Source organism: Nanorana parkeri, unplaced genomic scaffold, assembly GCF_000935625.1.
Source record: "Nanorana parkeri isolate BGI_ZX_2015 unplaced genomic scaffold, ASM93562v1 scaffold46, whole genome shotgun sequence".
Taxonomy (NCBI): domain Eukaryota; kingdom Metazoa; phylum Chordata; class Amphibia; order Anura; family Dicroglossidae; genus Nanorana; species Nanorana parkeri.
Window position 1 is genome coordinate 818,098 of NW_017306314.1, and position 18,669 is coordinate 836,766.

An 18,669-nucleotide genomic window follows, 5' to 3' on the forward strand; every position below is an offset into this window, starting at 1 on the left:
ATTAAAGTGCATTTTTTAATGTTTAGAGCGGTTTCCGCGCGTATGTGTACGGCCGAATGCCCGCGAACAAACGCTCCTGTGTGAATGGAGCCTTACTATAGCTGGAACATGTGGAATCCGCCCCCCAAAAAATCGCACTTGGACTATTTTGCAGGACGCCGCAATAGTCCGAACAATGCACATTGCAATGCAGTTTTGTTATGTGTTTAGCCCTTTTCCGCGCACATTCGTATGCAGAAATACGCGCGGAAAACCGATCTTGTGTGAATGGAGCCTTATACCGTTTTTATTGTATGGCACTGTTTGTAGAACAAAAGTTTTGAAAGAAGGAATAAAAGAGAATGAATTTGGTGCTAAACTATAAAACTGCAATACAAACACAGTTAAAAAGGATTAATGTAATACAATTGCACTTATTGATTTTTTTCATACCATTATATTAATAAATAAAGTGAATTTCATGTTTGTGGTCCTTCATACGGGTATTAACATCTTTGTACAGTCTGTGTCTTATTAAACCTAAAAACAAGTCAAACAGCTAAATATACAAGCACAATACATATAAGTGAGCTGTTTTACTTGCCAAAAGACTTGTTGTATCTATTCAGCGACTATTGTGACAAATGCACTCCTGCTAGACAGCACAGACAGGCACTGGACCTCCTTGCAGACTATACTGCAGGTAAAGCCCATTTGAAGTTTAATTTTGAGGTCTATAAATAATAAAGTGTGCAGGAAATAATGTTATATATGCCTTACTTTTGGGTTATTGTTTAACATAGCTCCAGTGGCAGTAGAAAACTTTCCAAGCAAGACGTTGCAGAAAAGGACTGCTGATTTTTGTGTGGAAGCAGTGGTCTCTCTGCAGTGGTCCAACAGGTCCCCTGGTTTGTCAGACCTACAGCTCTGTGTGCTGCAGTCCTTTTTTACAGCCTCCTGCCCTGTAACATCGTTTTCCACTGTCACTCGACCTATTTTAAGCAAGAAACCACAAGTGGGACATTTACATCACAGAAACTAACTACAGACTTAAAATGAAACTTCAGTTGGGGGTTAAGCAATGTCTCTTAGTCTAGGACCCACCCCAGCCTGTGAGTGGACAATGGAGGAGCAAGCACACTCATGAGGTCATGCCTGTGCTCTTCCTGAACGCATCTTCACAGTGCTAGACTCACAGTAATAGGGAAAGCCACAGAGCCCTGTTTGGCTCAGAGAACTGACTCTCCCCCAGTCCTGAATATAAGATGTATGCTAGTCATACATACATTTAGGGGTTAATTTATAAAATTTGTACACTCGTCAGCGGCATCTAGGGTGCTAGTGCCGTGCAAACACCATCTACCTGGATATACGGTGGGCAGAACTTTTATAAATGCACCTGAAAGAAATGTTTTTTTTTAAATTCATACATGATTGGATTTTTGTTGTATCTGTCTGGAGTTCCTTGTTAAAGAGGGATACCATTCAGCACATTAACAATCATGAGGCTCTGGTATGATCAGTTATTTAAATGTACATCAAATAAGTTCATTTATTAGTTAATGGTTGTTCTATGCTTAGCATTGCAGTGTTCTCCAATGGTAAATGTTAGCAAATGGTTTCGCTGTCATTTAGCTGCATTAAAGAGGGGTCTCTTAGTTATTTGGGTGTCTGTTCTGATTGGTATTTGTGATATGCTTCCAGTATTTCTGTAATAATGGCTGGATCCTCTAGGGTGGTTATATCTCCAAGATCCTCAATGTTGCCCGTGGCGATTTTCCTCAGTACTCGGCGCATGATTTTACCTGAGCGAGTTTTGGGAAGGCGTTTCACCATCTAAGAAATATTTAAAAAAAAAATGACAAGTCTATAGCATTTTTGTTTACATTTATTTCGGGCTTTTTTTGCAAATAAAACGTCACCAGACAAAAGCATATTTCCTTTTATTGGTGGTTTATCTGAGTTTGGTAGGCTGTATCCTGTTTTACACCATTGTCCAAGAGCAGGCAAAGGGTGCTATGTATTCCTTGGTGCCATGTGACCAACTCCAGTTAAAAATGTTCTTAACTCTTGCAGTGGGGCTACCAGCCATAACCCAGCACAGGTTTGCAATCACAGTCACAGACAGAAACCCTACTTGGTTCATTGTCTGGACCACTGTCCACCATTTAGTGACTCCTGCTTCAGTCTCTTCTCACAATAACCTGTATGGTTATACTATAAAGTTATCTCTCTGAAGGTTCTCATTTATCCAGGTCATGATATTGCTAGTAGCAGTCATTCACATTCAACTGGACTTGTTCTGTAATGTTAAAGATGTTTCATAGCTTACGCAAGCCACTTCTTCAGTCATTCAACATTACAGTACAAGTCCAGTTGAATGTGAATAGCTACTAGCTATACTAAAGTTATCACTGAAAAAGATTCTCAGACTACAGAAACGTAAACGTATTTAGAATGCATTAGCACATACTCACCATAATATGGTCAGGAACGGCATATTTTGCTATTTTTGTGGCGACTATTGCTTTAAGATCCTCTTTAATTTCTTTATCTGTCTCTTTTACATCATCTTTTAATACAACAAAGGCAAATGCAGCTAGGAAACAGAAAAGAGAAATCACTGGGTAGATAACAAACAGCAAAACAAAATTTTATAAAGCAATAACATAAAAGAAGTTCAGCATTAGCATATACACTATATTGCCAAAAGTATTGGGACACCCCTCCAAATCATTGGATTAAGGTGTTCCAATCCCCTCCAAGGCCACAGGTGTATAAAATCAAGCACCTAGACATGCAGACTGCTTCTACAAACATTTGTGAAAGAATGGGTCGCTCTCAGGAGCTCAGTGAATTCAAGCGTAGTACCGTGATAGGTTTCCAGCTGTGCAAAAAGTCCATCAGTGAAATTTCCTTGCTACTAAATATTCCACGATCAACTGTTAGTGGTATTATAACAAAGTGGAAGCAACTGGGAACAACAGCAACTCAGCCACGAAGGCCATGTAAAATGACAGAGCGGGGTCAGCACATGCTGAAACGTACAGTGCGCAGAAATTGCCAACTGTCTGCAGAGTCAATAGCTCCAAACTTCGTGTGGCCTTCAGATTGGCACAACAACAGTGCGTAGAGAGCTTCATGGAATGGGTTTCCATGGCCGAGCAGCTGCATCCAAGCCTTACATTCCCAAGTGCAATGCAAAGCGTCAGATGCAGTGATGGACTCTAGAGAAGTGGAGACATGTTCTCTGGTGTGACGAATCACACTTCTATGTCTTGCAATCCAATGGACGTGTCTGGGTTTGGCGGTTGCCAGGAAAAAGGTTCCTGTCTGACTGTGTTGTGCCAAGTGTAAAGTTTGGTGGAGGGGAGATTATGGTGTGGGGGTGTTTTTCAGGGGTTGGGCTTGGCCCCTTAGGTCCAGTGAAGGGAACTCTTAAGGCATCAGCATACCAAGACATTTTGGACAACTTCACGCTCCCAACTTTGTGGGAACAGTTTGGGGATGGCCCCTTCCTGTTCCAACATGACTGCACACCAGTGCACAAAGCAATGTCCATAAAGACATGGATGAGGCAGTTTGCGGTGGAGGAATTTGACTAGCCTGCACAGAGTCCTGACCTGAACCCGATAGAACACCTTTGGGATGAATATAATAACTGCGAGCCAGGCCTTCTCGTCCAACATCAGTACCTGACCTCACAAATGCGCTTCTGGAAGAATGGTCAAACATTCCCATAGACACACTCCTAAACCTTGTGGACGCCTTCCCAGAAGAGTTGAAGCTGTTATTGCGGCAAAGGGTGGGCCAACTCAATATTGAACCCTACGGACTAAGACAGGGATGCCATTAAAGTTCGTGTACCCATGTAGCAAAACAAACAATCGGATAAAATACACACATAGCCAACTGGTGCAATTAGCCCTTGCAATCAGTTTATTGCATTTGAGACACGCACACCTTGCTTTCACTAACTGAAGTTGACTGATAACAAAAAAAATGTAGTCTATATCAATTAGATGTCTGCAGTAATTTTGTAACTTGCACTAGATAAATGGCACCTGGAATCTTATCCATTCCACTTTTTTATTTCATTACATAGGCCCATATCTATGTAAATGCTATGCTATGTAGGGTAGGTGCTCCAGATAGCCTTTCTGGGGAGAATCACTCTGAATTGTCTATCCTGTTATCCTCTCGTGTTCTTTTTCATATGGGTTTAACAATTTCACAAGAAAGTAAAAAAGTTAAATTTAATTCAGAATACCTATGTCTCTTATATGGCAGCTATGCAAAATGGTGTAGTCGCTAAGCAGTCATAAGCAGTGCTGCAGTAGAAATGGCTTAAAAGGCAGGGATGTAAAAACGAGCTCCGTCAGCCCTGCCAGTGGTAATGACACCTAAATACATTTTGTAAAGCAGATGCAGTCTAATGTTACCAATGTTATAGTTTTCTAGGGCTTCTAATGATACAATTGAACCTGTGCTTAGACTATGCACACTAAAGCATTTACATGTTCTGAATGAGTAGTAAATCCACTTCAAAACAATCCCCTATTCACATTATTCACCTATTGTGGAGAAATTAATCCAGAAAATGTACAATGGAGACTCTATAACCCAACTTTGTTGAGATCTTTGAAGTCATTGAGAATTAATCACTTTACATTAGCAGCTAGAGAGGTCAGTGATGGCCTGTTTTAAACATATTTTACTGCTTCTTAAGAATATGTAAATAAAGTAATGTCCATGGTCTGGGTACAGGTGCACTTTAAAGTCAGACCTTGCCTTTTCACTGGAATTGCTGAATTTCATCATTCACTATAAAAAAATATATTATTGCAGAATGAAACCAAGTTATGAGCTCTTTTTTTTTTTTTAGGTACAAAGTCTGCCATGCGTTATTCATTCATTCAAACATTTAAATTGTGGGCACTTTAAGGCATGGCCCATATACCCTTAGGGCAAGGTTTCGGCAGAGCACTATGGTAGTAGTTTTTCTACTAATGAACTTGCACGTACCTTCAATATAAAGAAAGTAAAAGGGGCAAAGCAGGATGCGGGACACTGGAAAAGGGTGATCAGATGTAGATCAATAATGGTTGGGTCATGTTTTCTAACTTGACCAATTAATTGTTCCCCTTGACAGCTACCAGCCAGCAGGCCCAAGGGTCACCCACAGACATGAAATCGTCACTACTGTTATTTCATGCCCATGGGTACTATAAAGCAGTTAAAGTGAAATATAGCTGTCACTGTTGACTACTCATGCTAAAGATGCAAGTACTTGGCTGTTAAGCTGAAACTCTGGTGTCAAAGTGTGCAGATATATAGTAGTGTCACATTTAAAGCGACGTTTCGGAACCAAGTGGTTCCTTCCTTCAGGCCAACAAAAAGTTCAAAACTTTTTGTTGGCCTGAAGAAGTAACCACTTGGTTCCGAAACGTCGCTTTAAATGTGACACTACTATAATCAATAAAGGGATTGACTTAGCATGAAATTGGAGCGGGAGTGACTATCTATTGATTTCATGGTACTGGCGGAGGCATCTGCAGTCACTTTGGCACCCACCCGATCTCTGGGTTTGTTTCCGGTCAGGAGTGAGATGGGACATATCTTGGATAAAGTGTGCAGATAGGGACCTTTTATTAATAGTTGACTTTCCTGATCTGCAGTCTTGTTCCATGCATGTGACTCAGAAAGTACCAAAGCCACTACATCAGCATAACAGACAGGCAACTAGCATTTTCCACAGTAGGACAGCAATGTCAGCCTCCATACTCTCTTAGACCTGGTTTGCTTAAAATTGTTGACATACGAGGGTACAATGAGTGGGAATCAGAATGGCCGTCTGCACTGATTACATATTGCTTTACTACAGTGAAGATCAGTATAATAAAGGTTAAATAAAAGTAGAAAACAAAATAGTTCAATAATGGTCTCGGTAACTCCCTGGCATTAAACTGACATTCAAGAACAGCTAGTATCTCAATTATTTTTTTAATTGCACAATCCCTTTAAAAATATTACAGGGGTGATTCATCTCATACATTTTAAAGTGTTGTCGTTATGTTTTGATGATTGAAAGCATTTCACAGTTTTATTATTATGACCTCTTCCAGATGACTTTCTAATCACACAAATTAAAAAGGTGACTGTGGGGCAACGATTGCCAAGTTCAACAGACGCTCTGCGAATTCTGATTACAACATGGCTGGCATCCAAGAGTCAGTTTCAGATGGCCTTACTGAAAAAGAAAAAGTCATCAAACTTTGAAGATGGGTAATTTGATAACAGTTTTATTAACAGTCTTTCAATAGACTTTAGCACAGTCATATTTGTTTGAATGAATAACGCATGTCAGACTTTGTACTGAAAACAAGAGCCTATAACTTTGAATTTAATTCTGCAATTATATGATTAATCTGGTATACTATGGAATTCAGCAATTCCTGGGAAAAGGTAAGGTATGACTTGAAAATTGAGCTGTGCCCAGACTATGAACATTCAATTATTTACACATTCTTATTATTTACACATTACAGACTACAATCTCAATACAAATTAGTTACCTAAACATTAGATTGTAGTCCATCACAGGAGTGAGCTTGGAGCAGTGGCTACTTTACAACACGCACAGGGACCATGGGGAACAAAAGTAGCCACTCTCCAGAAGGAAGGACAGTGTCAGCACCAATTCAGAATAAAATACATTTTTGTTACTAGTTAAAGGAGCACTATGGCCTAACCCTTTTTGGCCATAGTTCTCTTCAGGGTCACAGTAGGACATATATATATATATAAACACAGTATATAGTAGAGCTGCAACCAACTAATCAAATAATCGATAATGAGAATAGTTGTCAATTATTCTCATTATTGATTAGTTGGTTGGATCCCCAACTCTTTCCTCCACGCTGGAAGAAGGGCCCACCAGTGTGTGGGTGCAAAGTACCCCATGTAATTCAAAGGTTTGGTGTTTTTTTGCATAACACAAGAGGGCCCCCTATGCTCTGAATTGTATTTCTTAAAACTGTTTTCGCATTGGTACATGTTCCCCATGGTAAAGATCAGTTCCCCATGCTTTTTGTTTGTCAATTCCTTGCCTATTAGCCTTGAATTTGAAATGGCCAATAGCAGGCTGTATTTACATTCAGCTGCCATCTGCGGAATCTTGCCACTGGCAGCTGTTATTCCCTGACTGAAGCTATTCATGCACCATGTGCTTTCAATACAGGTAATAATAAAAAAATGTATTAACCAGTTGACATCCGCGGTGTTAAACCCCCTTCCCATCCAGATGTAATGAGCAGGTCTTGCCTGCCCGTGCGCGCGCGAGCAGGAAAAAAATGCCGTCTGGCGACGGCAACCAGCTGATGCGAGTTTGCCGTCCGTCCGTTTTTTCTTAACGGGCGGACGGCAAGAGGTTAAAGGTGGGGAAAAAAGGCATTTTTGGTTTTGGCCTGGCAAATTCTCCTGCTGGAGGTACTTTGCAGTGCCATTTATTTCAATGGCATTAAAAGCGCCTCCCACTCACAATGTGATTGCCTACACTGGAACGCATGGTACGGCAATGCTGTGCATTCCAGTGCAGTGCGAGTGCAAAAAAATTGTGCATGCAGTTTTATTCTGAAGTAAACTTTATGTTTGTAACACTCTGTGTATTTTATTTTAAATGAAAGATAGTTAAAAAAAAATTTTTTTATCCGAATAATTGAAAAATTGGCCAACTAATCGATTATGAAAATAATCATTAGTTGCAGCCCCAGTATATAAGGGGCTATTGGCCGCTATATGCTCAGAGGGCAAAGCCGCGCCGCAGCCGGGACAGATCCTGACAATACTATCGAGATCCACCCAGCTGGCTGATTTACAGCTGGCTCTGCCTCTCTATAAGCAGAGCCAGCTGTGCCTGCCCCCCTCCCCCTCAGTTCCTTCAGTCAGGGCTGGAGAAACGGAGAGGGGAGGGGACCCGGTAGCGGTGACTGACAGTTTGGGAAGTCAGCGTGGCAACAAACCTCCAAATCTGAAAGCGAGGCAGAACGTGCGGTGGACATATTGGCCACCAGCGTGTGCCATCTTGGAGGTGGGGCACATGACATCACATGGCGCTGGCATTGGGACTTCATGCGCCTGTATGGGTGCCGCCATCTTGGACGCAGCCAGATGGAGGTGCACAATACGAAACAACAACATTGCTATATGCCTGAAGAATATAGTTTTCGTATATACGGGCATATAATAATATATAACGGAATTTCATGATTCAGCAAGTTCATCTGAATCTGTGGTGATTGTTTTGATATGCAGGTCTCACTGAAGGAATCCCCTGTTTGTGCATTTTTTTTTAATTATATGCTCGGGGTGAGTATCCTACATTAACGACAGGTTTACTTTACCTAGGTCTCTATTCTTTCAGTCTGTGTCTTCCTTGTTAACCTTTTCACCACACATATCATGTTTGTGCTCTGTCAGTAGTTATTTAAAAGTTATTTAAAAGTGTCAGATGATGTAGAGATGGTACCTGATGAAACTGCTAATCACGAAATCACAATTCACATGCTGACACAAGTAGGAATATTGTACCCTTTAACCTGTATGTAGCGATGTGATCTCCTTTACAGTAAGTTGACTTACAAATGCCCTCAGTGTAATACATCACAGGTCCTGTTTATACATTTTGCTTGGACAGCATGTTTGTATTGTCTCATTTTGTATGATATCTCCAAAAATCTCACTTGGTTTCTATCCGTTTTTCTAAAATGTGACCTGGAAAACTGCAATATTGAAGTGAAAAGATAATACATAGCCAAGATAAGAAAGGACAAAATTCAACAAAATCATATTCTGCCTGCTTGAGAAAAGGCTCTTCTCCAGTGATCCTCCATTGAAAATACTAGGCTACATCATGTGTAATGTGAATTAAATTCTCTGAGGTGGGAAATTCTTTTTAAATTGGCAAAGTCGACTTGAAATTCATTATTTTTTTTACTCTTTCTGAACTATTGTCAGAATGAAAAAAAGAGACACAACTGATAAAGTAGATGTTTTTCATGTACAAATTTCTACATTTGAACCTTTTAAAGTGACATTAAACTCAGGAGTTAAATCTTAAATGCATTCAAGTACCCTAATTATTAACAGAAATGTAGTTTATTTTGTATCACTCGGTTGTAGATCCTCAAATCATCTCTGAATTGGTGCTGACACTATCCTTCCTTCTGGAGGGTGACTACTTTTGTTCCCTATGGTTCCTGTGTGTAAAGTAGCCACCACACCAAACTCACTTCTGTGATGGTCCATAACTTCAATACAATTTAGTAACCAAAACATGAGATTGTAATCCATCATGGGAGCGAGTGCAGGGACCATGGGGAACAAAAGTAGCCACCCTTTTGAAGGAAGCACCAATTCAGAGATGATTTGAGGATCTCAGCTGAGTGCTACACAAATAAGTTACAGTTTTGTTAATAGATAGGGTACTTGAATGCATTTTTAAGATTTAAGTCCTGAGTTTTGTGTCACTTTAGGAATAGGTCTCATTGGGTTAATGGCAAGAATCCAGAAGGCGTGTGAAGTAAGAAATGTGCGCATTTTAAAAGCTGCAACAATGAACGATTATCAAGCCCCAGCATGACTTAGTAAAATATTAACTGCCCTATCACTAGAGTGGAAGTCATTGGTTTCTACTAACTTTCCTCATTGCTAAATGCTGAATATGCCAACATTTGTAAGATACGAGCTTGAAGCATAGAAAGTTTGAAAAGAAGAAAGTATTATTAACACACAACACCCAATCTATGAATTCTTCACACACCATTCAGTAACAAAACACCTAAGGGGTACAGCCAATAGAAGGAGCTAGTGACATTTATTTATGATTTTAGTTCTGTAGAAGAGACCTAGATTATATAATTTTATGACGGGTTATTCATAAGCTCATATTCATGATAATGAAGAGTTTCTGTGCATAAGTACCCTGAATAACCCTGCTGAACTGTCCTTGAGATATGTGCAGCCCAGTACTGATTTATTTTATATGTTTAGACTGACTTTCTGTAGATAAGTGTAAAATTTTTCTCTCTAGGGTAGAGATAGGCAATCTAAAGCACTTCAACCATTGCATAACTAAAAAGTCACAGACTTCTTTACTACATAGAGAAATGTAGATTGCCCATCTATGCTGTAGTCTCTTGTACCCGCCATATGGACTGTATAACTTACTATAAGGCACTTGTGGGACAGTGGCTAGGGTACTGTTTTAGAGGGGGCAGTACCAAGCCTCATTATGTACATATAGTGATAACTTTTTCCTTATTTTATTTTTCACTTCTCGGCAAATCTAGAACTGTAGGGGGGAAGGAAATGTTTAGAGGAGTCATAAAGCTCTGTAGTTCTGCAGCTAAAGCATACCCCATCGTAGCAGTACCCTTTACTAAAATAATCACAGGACACCAGTGGTGGAGTTTGTACTAAGGCCATCATCATTTTGCTGTGTGTAGGGCACCATGATGTCTAAATAAAGCCCTGTCTGCAATATTAGGGATTGCACGGATTAGAATAAAGTGCATCTACATTGTTCTTTAATTGTATGTACTCCTTTAGATGCTTAATTACTTTTTGCAGCTGGAGCACAGCTCTATTGGACTAGAATTTCAGTCAGTTGCTTTCAAAGCGCAATTAGAATAAATGCAGTCTAGTGTGGTCCCAATATGCACTGCAATTGCAAAGAATTGTGGGGCATGCAATGTTGGATTCCCATTTATATAACTGCATATTGTTTTTAAACACAATAGGATTCACAGGCACAAACGTATTTACCCCGTTTATGAAAAATGAATGTATCTTATTAAAGCATAAATACGCTTTTATTGCACTTATTCTTCAGGTCAGAATCTTCGTATGCTGATTATTTTGTCAATAGAATATTCTTACCTAAACTGCAGAGATCCAGTACAGCCACGTGTTATTATTATTATTATTATTATTATAATACAGGATTTATATAGCGCCAACAATTTCCAAAGTGCTTTACAATATAATGGGAGACAGTACAGATACAATGCAATATAAGACAAGAGGGCTAGGAGGGCCTTGCTCATGAGAGTTTACAATCTAAAAGACAGGGGAAAGTGGTACAAAAGATAATAACTGAGGGGTGTGAATTAATGAAGAAAGTAATATTTAAGTTCCTAGGTAGAGGCGGGCCAGGCTTCACTAAAGAGATGTGACTTTAGGGTTCACCTAAAGTGGATGCATGCCAGGGGCTCAATTCACTTCTACTGAAAGCAAACCAAAAGGCTGCAGACAATGCTGACAAGCTGTGGGCATACTAAAGCCCCGTTCACATTGAGCGATTTATCGCGCGGTAATTCCCACGATATCGCGGCAAATTAACGCGCGATATCGTGCTCCAATGCATTATCAATGGGGCAAAGGGTCCTGCCGTCGCGGGTCGTGTGTCGCTACAGCAGGACCCTTTTTGGAGCGGATTTAGCTGCGATTCAAGCATGCTCAATGCAAGCTTGAACGCGATATCGCGCGGCAAATCTCGCGATATCGCGCAATATGCAAATCGCGTGACAAACGCGCAATTTGCATATCGCGCAGTGGGAACGGGGCCTAAGAGGTTGTGAAGAGCTGCACAGTGAAGATCACTGGAGCGGTGTGATGTTGATAAGTGAATGTGTTTATAGGAAAATGCTCATCACAGGGAAGGGGATTCTGAAAGATACATGCATTAGAAGTTCACATTTCCTGTCAAACAAACAAAACTGCACTCCATATCTCCACCACACATTAGGCTTTATTTACATCTTTACATCACGGTCACACTGTCATTCCCATCCTGGATGTTCGGCTATAATGCGTTTCACCCGACTGGACATATATCATAGATATATAAATTAGCTATAGATTGCTGCTATATGTTTTGCTGCAGCTGTTCTTTTATAGCCACAATTAAATCTGCTTCAGAGATAACATCTTTTAGTGTGTGCAGCTTTCAGGGTTTGTGTCAGGAAGTGAAGTCTTATTATTTGAATTTGCAATGACTTGGAATACTTATTTAAAGCAACTGGTGTATTCCATATAGAGTTTAATAATAAGTATGACCTCTGTTATAATTAGCTATGGTATGTTTGCTTCATACATATGAAATACACTGAGTACCAGCTTGAAACTGAAAGCGTGTTTCCACTTTTGCAGCCAAATTGGGATAACACCTATTTTACAGTTGTTGCCATTCACATAGCATAAGCTAACCACAAAAAAAAAAATTCAACACGTTTCTTGCAGTTTAGACTGTTTTTATTTGTGTTAGGGTTCACAACGGCTCCACTACGGCTCAGTACGTCTGATTTCAGCTGTACATCGGCTGCCTTCGGCCGCACTTCGGTCAGGCTGAGCCGAAATGCAGAAGGACTCAGCCAATCCAACATCTCAATTGGCTGAGACGCAGCATTCTGCTGAGGTACCGAGCAGAAAAAAAAATATTTAAAAAATGTAAATAAATGTAAATACTTTTTTATGAAAGAAAAAAAAATTAATAAAAAAAACAATTGGGCGGAGCTAGCAGTGACAGCTAGCTCCACCCAACTGTTTCCTATTGGCCTGAACCTGCTAAAGTCTTCTAGCAGGTTCCAGCCCATGAAAAACAACTGAGCAAAGCCGATTGTGACATCACGGTCGGCTCCGCCCAGTTGTCATAGTTTAATGACAGTTTAGCGTCCCCAGGTCATTTGGGGACGCTGATCTGCCATTACAACTGGGCGGAGCCAGCCGTGGGATCACAGATGGCTCCACCCAGCTGTCAATTGCAAGGTGTTCGGCTGTCACTTCGGCTGGGTCCAGCCGAAGCATATGTCTTCGGTTCGGCTGAGCCGCTCGGCTGCCTTCGGGAGCTGCACGGGCTATAGTGAATAGCTCGTACAGCTGCCCTTCGGTTCAACTGAAACGAAGGGCTCCCGCAACGGAAGCTAGCCGAAGGATCAGCCAAAGCTACGGCTGATCCTTCGGCTAGCTATGTGAATAACCCCCTGAGGGTTTACATTTCTACTTGCTTATCTTTTTTTGCAATGTTAGGAGAGACTGAGAGGTGAGGGGTCTTCTCCATTGTATGTTAATTAAGTGAATGAAAGAAACATAATCCTCAAATTTCAGTCCTAAGCCTTTTCATTAGGACAGATCACGGTAAAGTTGCTGAGAAAAACTTCTAAAATGTAAGAATTATTTTTTTAATTATTATTTTTCTTTATGCTGTGGGAATAGGATCAGATAGCAAACATATAGAGATGTTTTCTCAGATTTGACTGCTAAAGTGGAAATACACTTTAAAGGGAGCCTGTTGCCTCTAATAGCCAAATCTCTTATCTAGTGCTGAAGATTGCTTTTGTCTGACTCCCAGAAGCACTGTTTGTTCCTGGGCAAGGATCACTTCTGCAGCATTAGGCACATTGTCATCTCTGGAATTAGCACTGTCTCTGAGTAAAGAATATAGAATTGGTTAGCTAGAACCCAGATCCACAGAGAATCTAACCATCAAAGACTCTCTTATCCAGATTGGATTTCCAAACCATTCTCCTATTTGGACAGTATGCATTCTTACACCACTAATAAATTGGGCAGTTGTCTAGTAAACTGTTCAGAGGTCAGGTGGAATGAGGAGGATGATATTTGGAAGTGGATTAGTAAAAGGTCCAAACGTTTCCTTTTCCAGTTCACAGGATGCTGGCAATATGCTGCAGTAATCCCTCCTGCAAGGCTGACCACAGGTTCCCATTTGCTGCATCATCATTGCTATTTGATCACATCAGCCTCTAGAACTGGATGAGATCCTCACCTGTGTCAACAGCCAGCAAATTGATATACAGCAACAGCATAGCTGAATTAAATATCAGCTCTTTGTAATCATGCAGAGACTGAGATGATGATGATGATGATGATGATGATGATGATGATATTGATAAAGGTGGTTATAATGTAAGAATATCTGAACTAGTGTTTTAATTACAGATTATTAACCAGTGTTGGAATTTTCTCTATATGCTACCTATGTAGGTTTTATATGTTTTTTTGCACTAACTGCTGTTGTTGGCATCTGAATCTATTGTAAGTCACTGGAATTGTTATTATGACATTTATACACTAGCCAATATAGATTGTTTATTAAAACGGTGTTCTCTTTTGATCAAATAACCTTTTTTTTTTCAACTATCCATAATGCAGGATTTTTTTTATTATTAATTTTTTTTGTGTATTTTATTTGTCAGACTGGGGAATGTATTGTATATCACAGACATACAAGAGAAGTAACAGCTAAATGGAATGTTATCTAACAATGATGGCGGAACTATCTATTTTATGTCAGTGAAACATTGACATGAACAGATACATGAAACAGAAAGCAAAGTGCGTAATAAAATAAGTAGAATTATGTGAGGATCAGTGGACAGTCTGGATGGTAGTCCACAGTGAACGCAGGAAGTCCTTTTTCTCCTATGTACTTTTAAATGTGAATACATACAATTGCAAGTCAAAAACAATTCAAACTCTAATGCAAGCCTCTCTACCCTTGAACATGTACCTGAAAGTGTGCTGTGTTAACATGCTTCTTGAGTCTGACACCCCATGTACTTTACCCCTTAAAAGCAGAACTCCAGTCAAGACTTTTTTTGGTTTTGGATACAGCCACAGATTGGTTTATGACCAAACTATTACAATCCGCCCCAACACCGATCTGCCAAAACTTCATATGTATACTGCTAAAATTAAAAAGTTGGTTTCTACATATTACTTAAAGCAGTGCTCCCCAACCTTTTTATCGCCACGGACCGGTCAACGTTTGATAATTTTACCGTGGCCCGCTGAGGGGGGGACGTTGATTGTTTATATTTTAGATTGTTTTGATATCTTAAAGCAGTGCTCCCCAACCTTTTTATCGCCACGGACCAGTCAACGTCTGATAATTTTACCGTGGCCCGCTGAGGGGGGGACGTTGATTGTTTATATTTTAGATTGTTTTGATTTAATAATTTTAATTTAATTGTATTTAAACATGCCTTCAAAATAAAATACAGTTACACCAAAAAATGAAAGCGTTGGAATTCTTCACCTATTCCACCACCGAAAAACTGGGCGAGATTACGTTAAAATGTGTGACCACGTCACTGGTCACACATTCTAACGTAGTCTCAAACTTTGATAGATCACATGCCTACCTGTAATCATTTAATCAGAGAAATAGATTATAATAGGGAACATTACAGTGTAATATTCCCCATTATAATCCACTTGTCTAATTACATAAAATAGCAGTACATAACAGAGAAATAGATTATAATAGGGAACATTACAGTGTAATATTCCCCATTATAATCCACTTGTCTAATTACATAAAATAGCAGTACACAACAGAGAAATAGATTATAATAGGGAACATTACAGTGTAATATTCCCCATTATAATCCACTTCTCATGACATGATGTAAGACACCCCCCCTTCCCCCGCTCAGACTCACCCTTCCAGGAGCAGCAGCCATGTGTCGATGTGTGCACTCACTGCAGGGGGCGGGGCGGGGCGTGTGACACACACACGTCTCCTGTGACTCACCTCCCCTCCCGCCGCCTGTTACTATAGACGCGGCCGGGAGGGGAGGTGAGTCACAGGACCCGCCCCCTCACTGTGAAGCCCGTCGGCAGTGCGGGGCCCCGGTGTTCGAACACCGGGACCGTGCACTGCCATATATTGCATGACCGGACCGCACTGAGACTGTGCGGCCCGGTACCATTTGATCCGCGGACCGGGGGTTGGGGAACACTGACTTAAAGTATAGGAAGTGGCTCGCTCGTGACCCACCACCCCACTCCATTGTCCTCGTTAGATAGTAAAGAAAAACTTGTACTATGACTACTGAGTATAGAACTTCCTAGAACAAAATAACAATCATTTGAGTTAATTGATCCAGCCAAAGGAAACAAATAATTTCTAATATACTTCAACTAGAGTTACTGAGTCATTAGGAATGAATTAATGTAGTAAATGTCTGGTTGAATGAAGCTTTGGTTTCAAAACTGCACATACAACTACAGATAAGAATGATGGCAGTGCACACTTTGTTAATAAATATAATGTAATACAAAATAATAGATGAGTGAAATCCATTCACTAGTCACAGGCTTCCATCTCTTTACCACTAATAACTACAAGGTACAATATAAGTGATTAATGACGATGTCCTATACATTCATCAGTCAATTTATGAAAGCTAAGAGCAGCTGTCTGTGCAAAGTAAGACAATCTGATTTAACCATCTGATTAATAATCTGGTTTAAACCAATGACAATTTAGGCAATCTTACCTTCTCCCTTAATGTCATGTGGAAAACCAATAACAGCTGTCTCTGGAACATCGGGATGCTCATCCTGCAAAATAATTATATTTAATATATAAATTGAATAGAAAACAATAAGTTCAAGTTAACAAACCGGGTAAAAGATCCTTATTTTTTTTTAAAATAGTTATTTTCAGCTGTTAAAAGCTTTGAAAATTGAGCTTAATGCATATAACATATTTAGCTAAACCTTTTTTTATATCTTCAATACTGGAGCATAGACTTTCTTTTCTATTTCTTGTTTGTAGTGCCTAGAATAAGAAATATTTTACACATACCTTTAAATATTTAAAGGTATTCAATTTAAACTTAACAAGGTCCTACTACTAGTAAGATGTAGCTCTGATACTACTGGTATCTCGCCTGATTTTCTTGGTTTAGCCTTTCTACAACCATGAAAAATATTATCTACAGACCTAATGACATACCATTAGGGTATCCAGCATACCATTTTGTATCCCTTACCATTTTTAAAGTGGAACCCCAAGCAACTAACTAAATCTACATGTGAAATACATATATATGCTAGTTGTTTGCCCTCGAGCCATGGAAAACAGAACTAATCTCTTATGAGTCATCTTTCACCCTGCCTACAATATCTTTAGGGCTTTATGTGTAATATAGGCCTAAATGTCTTATTAGCAATAATGACATTAGTAATAATTCCCACACCTATGTCACTGTTACTTTGCCATTTATCTCCCCAAAGTTACACAACCAGTACAAAAGAAGGCGCCAGAGTTCCTAACCATTACTTACTCAGTTTAAAATGTAAGGTAGATTTGTAGATCAGAGTAATTATATATGTAGCGTTTGTAAGCATCTATAATTTCAAGTCATAGCAAATGGCAAATTAAAGCTAAACTCAGGTCAAAACAAATCACAAATCTAATACTAATTCAAAAGTCTCTCTGATTGAGGTACTGGTCCCTGAAACATGTCAGTGGTGGTACACTTATCCCCAAGCTGCCAGCTCTGTCTTCCCTTTGAGGTACTACATCTTTACAAGTTGGATTGTCTCATACAAATGCAATAGACCAGCATTCAGTCCCTGCTCCTGCCTGCAATCTTGAAGCAATTGTTCTGCACTTTTATAGAAAACCTGACAATAGATGGGAGACCTGTTGATATGCCCAATATCAGGTCTTAGTATTGTCAGTGCATTTTATAAAAAAAAATTTCCATTAAAAACAACAGTTGTAAATATATGAGAGGGTTGATTTACTATAGGTAAATAGGCTGTTTACTTTGGAAGGGAATTTTCGCTTAGTGAATGAGGTGAAAATTCACTTTATAAAGAATACCCAAACATATGTAAGGAAGCACTAACCTGAGGTAAATCAAGCCCATAGTGTTCAAATTGTTTATTTGGGTTTATTTGTGAAAATTCATCAAAAGGTAGCAATTGTCTCTGAGTACTTTGAAATGTTAATAAGCAGCTGTTATGTTCCCAAGTATTGTTTTGGAAAATACGACTATGCTGTGGATAGGTTCTCTGAACACAACATATATCTAAACTTTAATTATATAAGCGTCTGGCAGCCTTGGGTTTAAAAGAGTAAATATGGAAGTGCATTTGTTTAACCACTTCAAGACCAGGTGTTTAGACCCCCTTCCTGGCCAGGCTATTTTTCAGTGTTCAGCGCTGCAGTACTTTGACTGACGTTTATTCATGCAACGCTGTACTGAAATTAATTTTATACCATTTTTTGGGGACAGATAGAGCTTTCTTTTGGTGGTATTTAAACTCCACTGGGGTTTTTATTTTTTATTATAATTAGGAAAAATTACAGAAAATTTTGAAAAAAAATAAATCTTTTTTACATTATGTTAGGAAACATTTATTATTACAGAGTTTTTTGGTAAAATATAAAAGAACGGGTCACGTCGGGTAAATAGACACCAAACATGTCAAGCTTTAAAATTGCGCGCACCCGCGAAATCGCAGAAAACTACCATACCCAAAATTGGCCATAGGCGACACTTTAAAAGCTTTTACCGCTCATCAGTTTAGTGTTATCAGTGATTGATGGCCCTAGACTTATTGCTCTCACTCGGATGTTCGCGGCGATATGTAACATGTGCGGTGTAATGGGCGCAATCGTCTTTTTTGCACGTATGCGCCCCCGACGCATGTTTGCATGCGTGTATGTATGGGTGGGGACTTTAAAATTTCTTTTTGTTTTTTTGTAACTTTAAATCTTTTGGGGGGGAACTTAAATTGTTTTTTCCCTTTTTTCCCCCCACTAAACTTTATTGCTATCACATATGGGGGCTAATAAACCCCCCCCCCCCC

The 18,669-nt window shown here is 39.6% G+C and overlaps 1 protein-coding gene across 2 annotated transcripts in view; it reads right to left on the reverse strand.

The window, feature by feature from the left end:
- Window positions 1–1,495: 1,495 nt before the first annotated feature.
- Window positions 1,496–18,669, reverse strand: part of ACSS1 (acyl-CoA synthetase short-chain family member 1) — a 102,734-nt gene continuing 85,560 nt past the window's right edge. Inside the window, exons 12-14 of one of the 2 annotated variants that reach the window (XM_018573251.1) lie at window positions 16,341–16,404; window positions 2,457–2,578; window positions 1,496–1,815 (exon numbers count right to left, since the gene is read on the reverse strand). In XM_018573251.1, the coding sequence (XP_018428753.1) occupies window positions 1,639–1,815; window positions 2,457–2,578; window positions 16,341–16,404 (363 nt within the window). In that variant the 3' untranslated portion in view covers window positions 1,496–1,638. The remainder of the gene's footprint in view (window positions 1,816–2,456; window positions 2,579–16,340; window positions 16,405–18,669) is intronic. The other variant, XM_018573259.1, reaches the window with a different exon arrangement.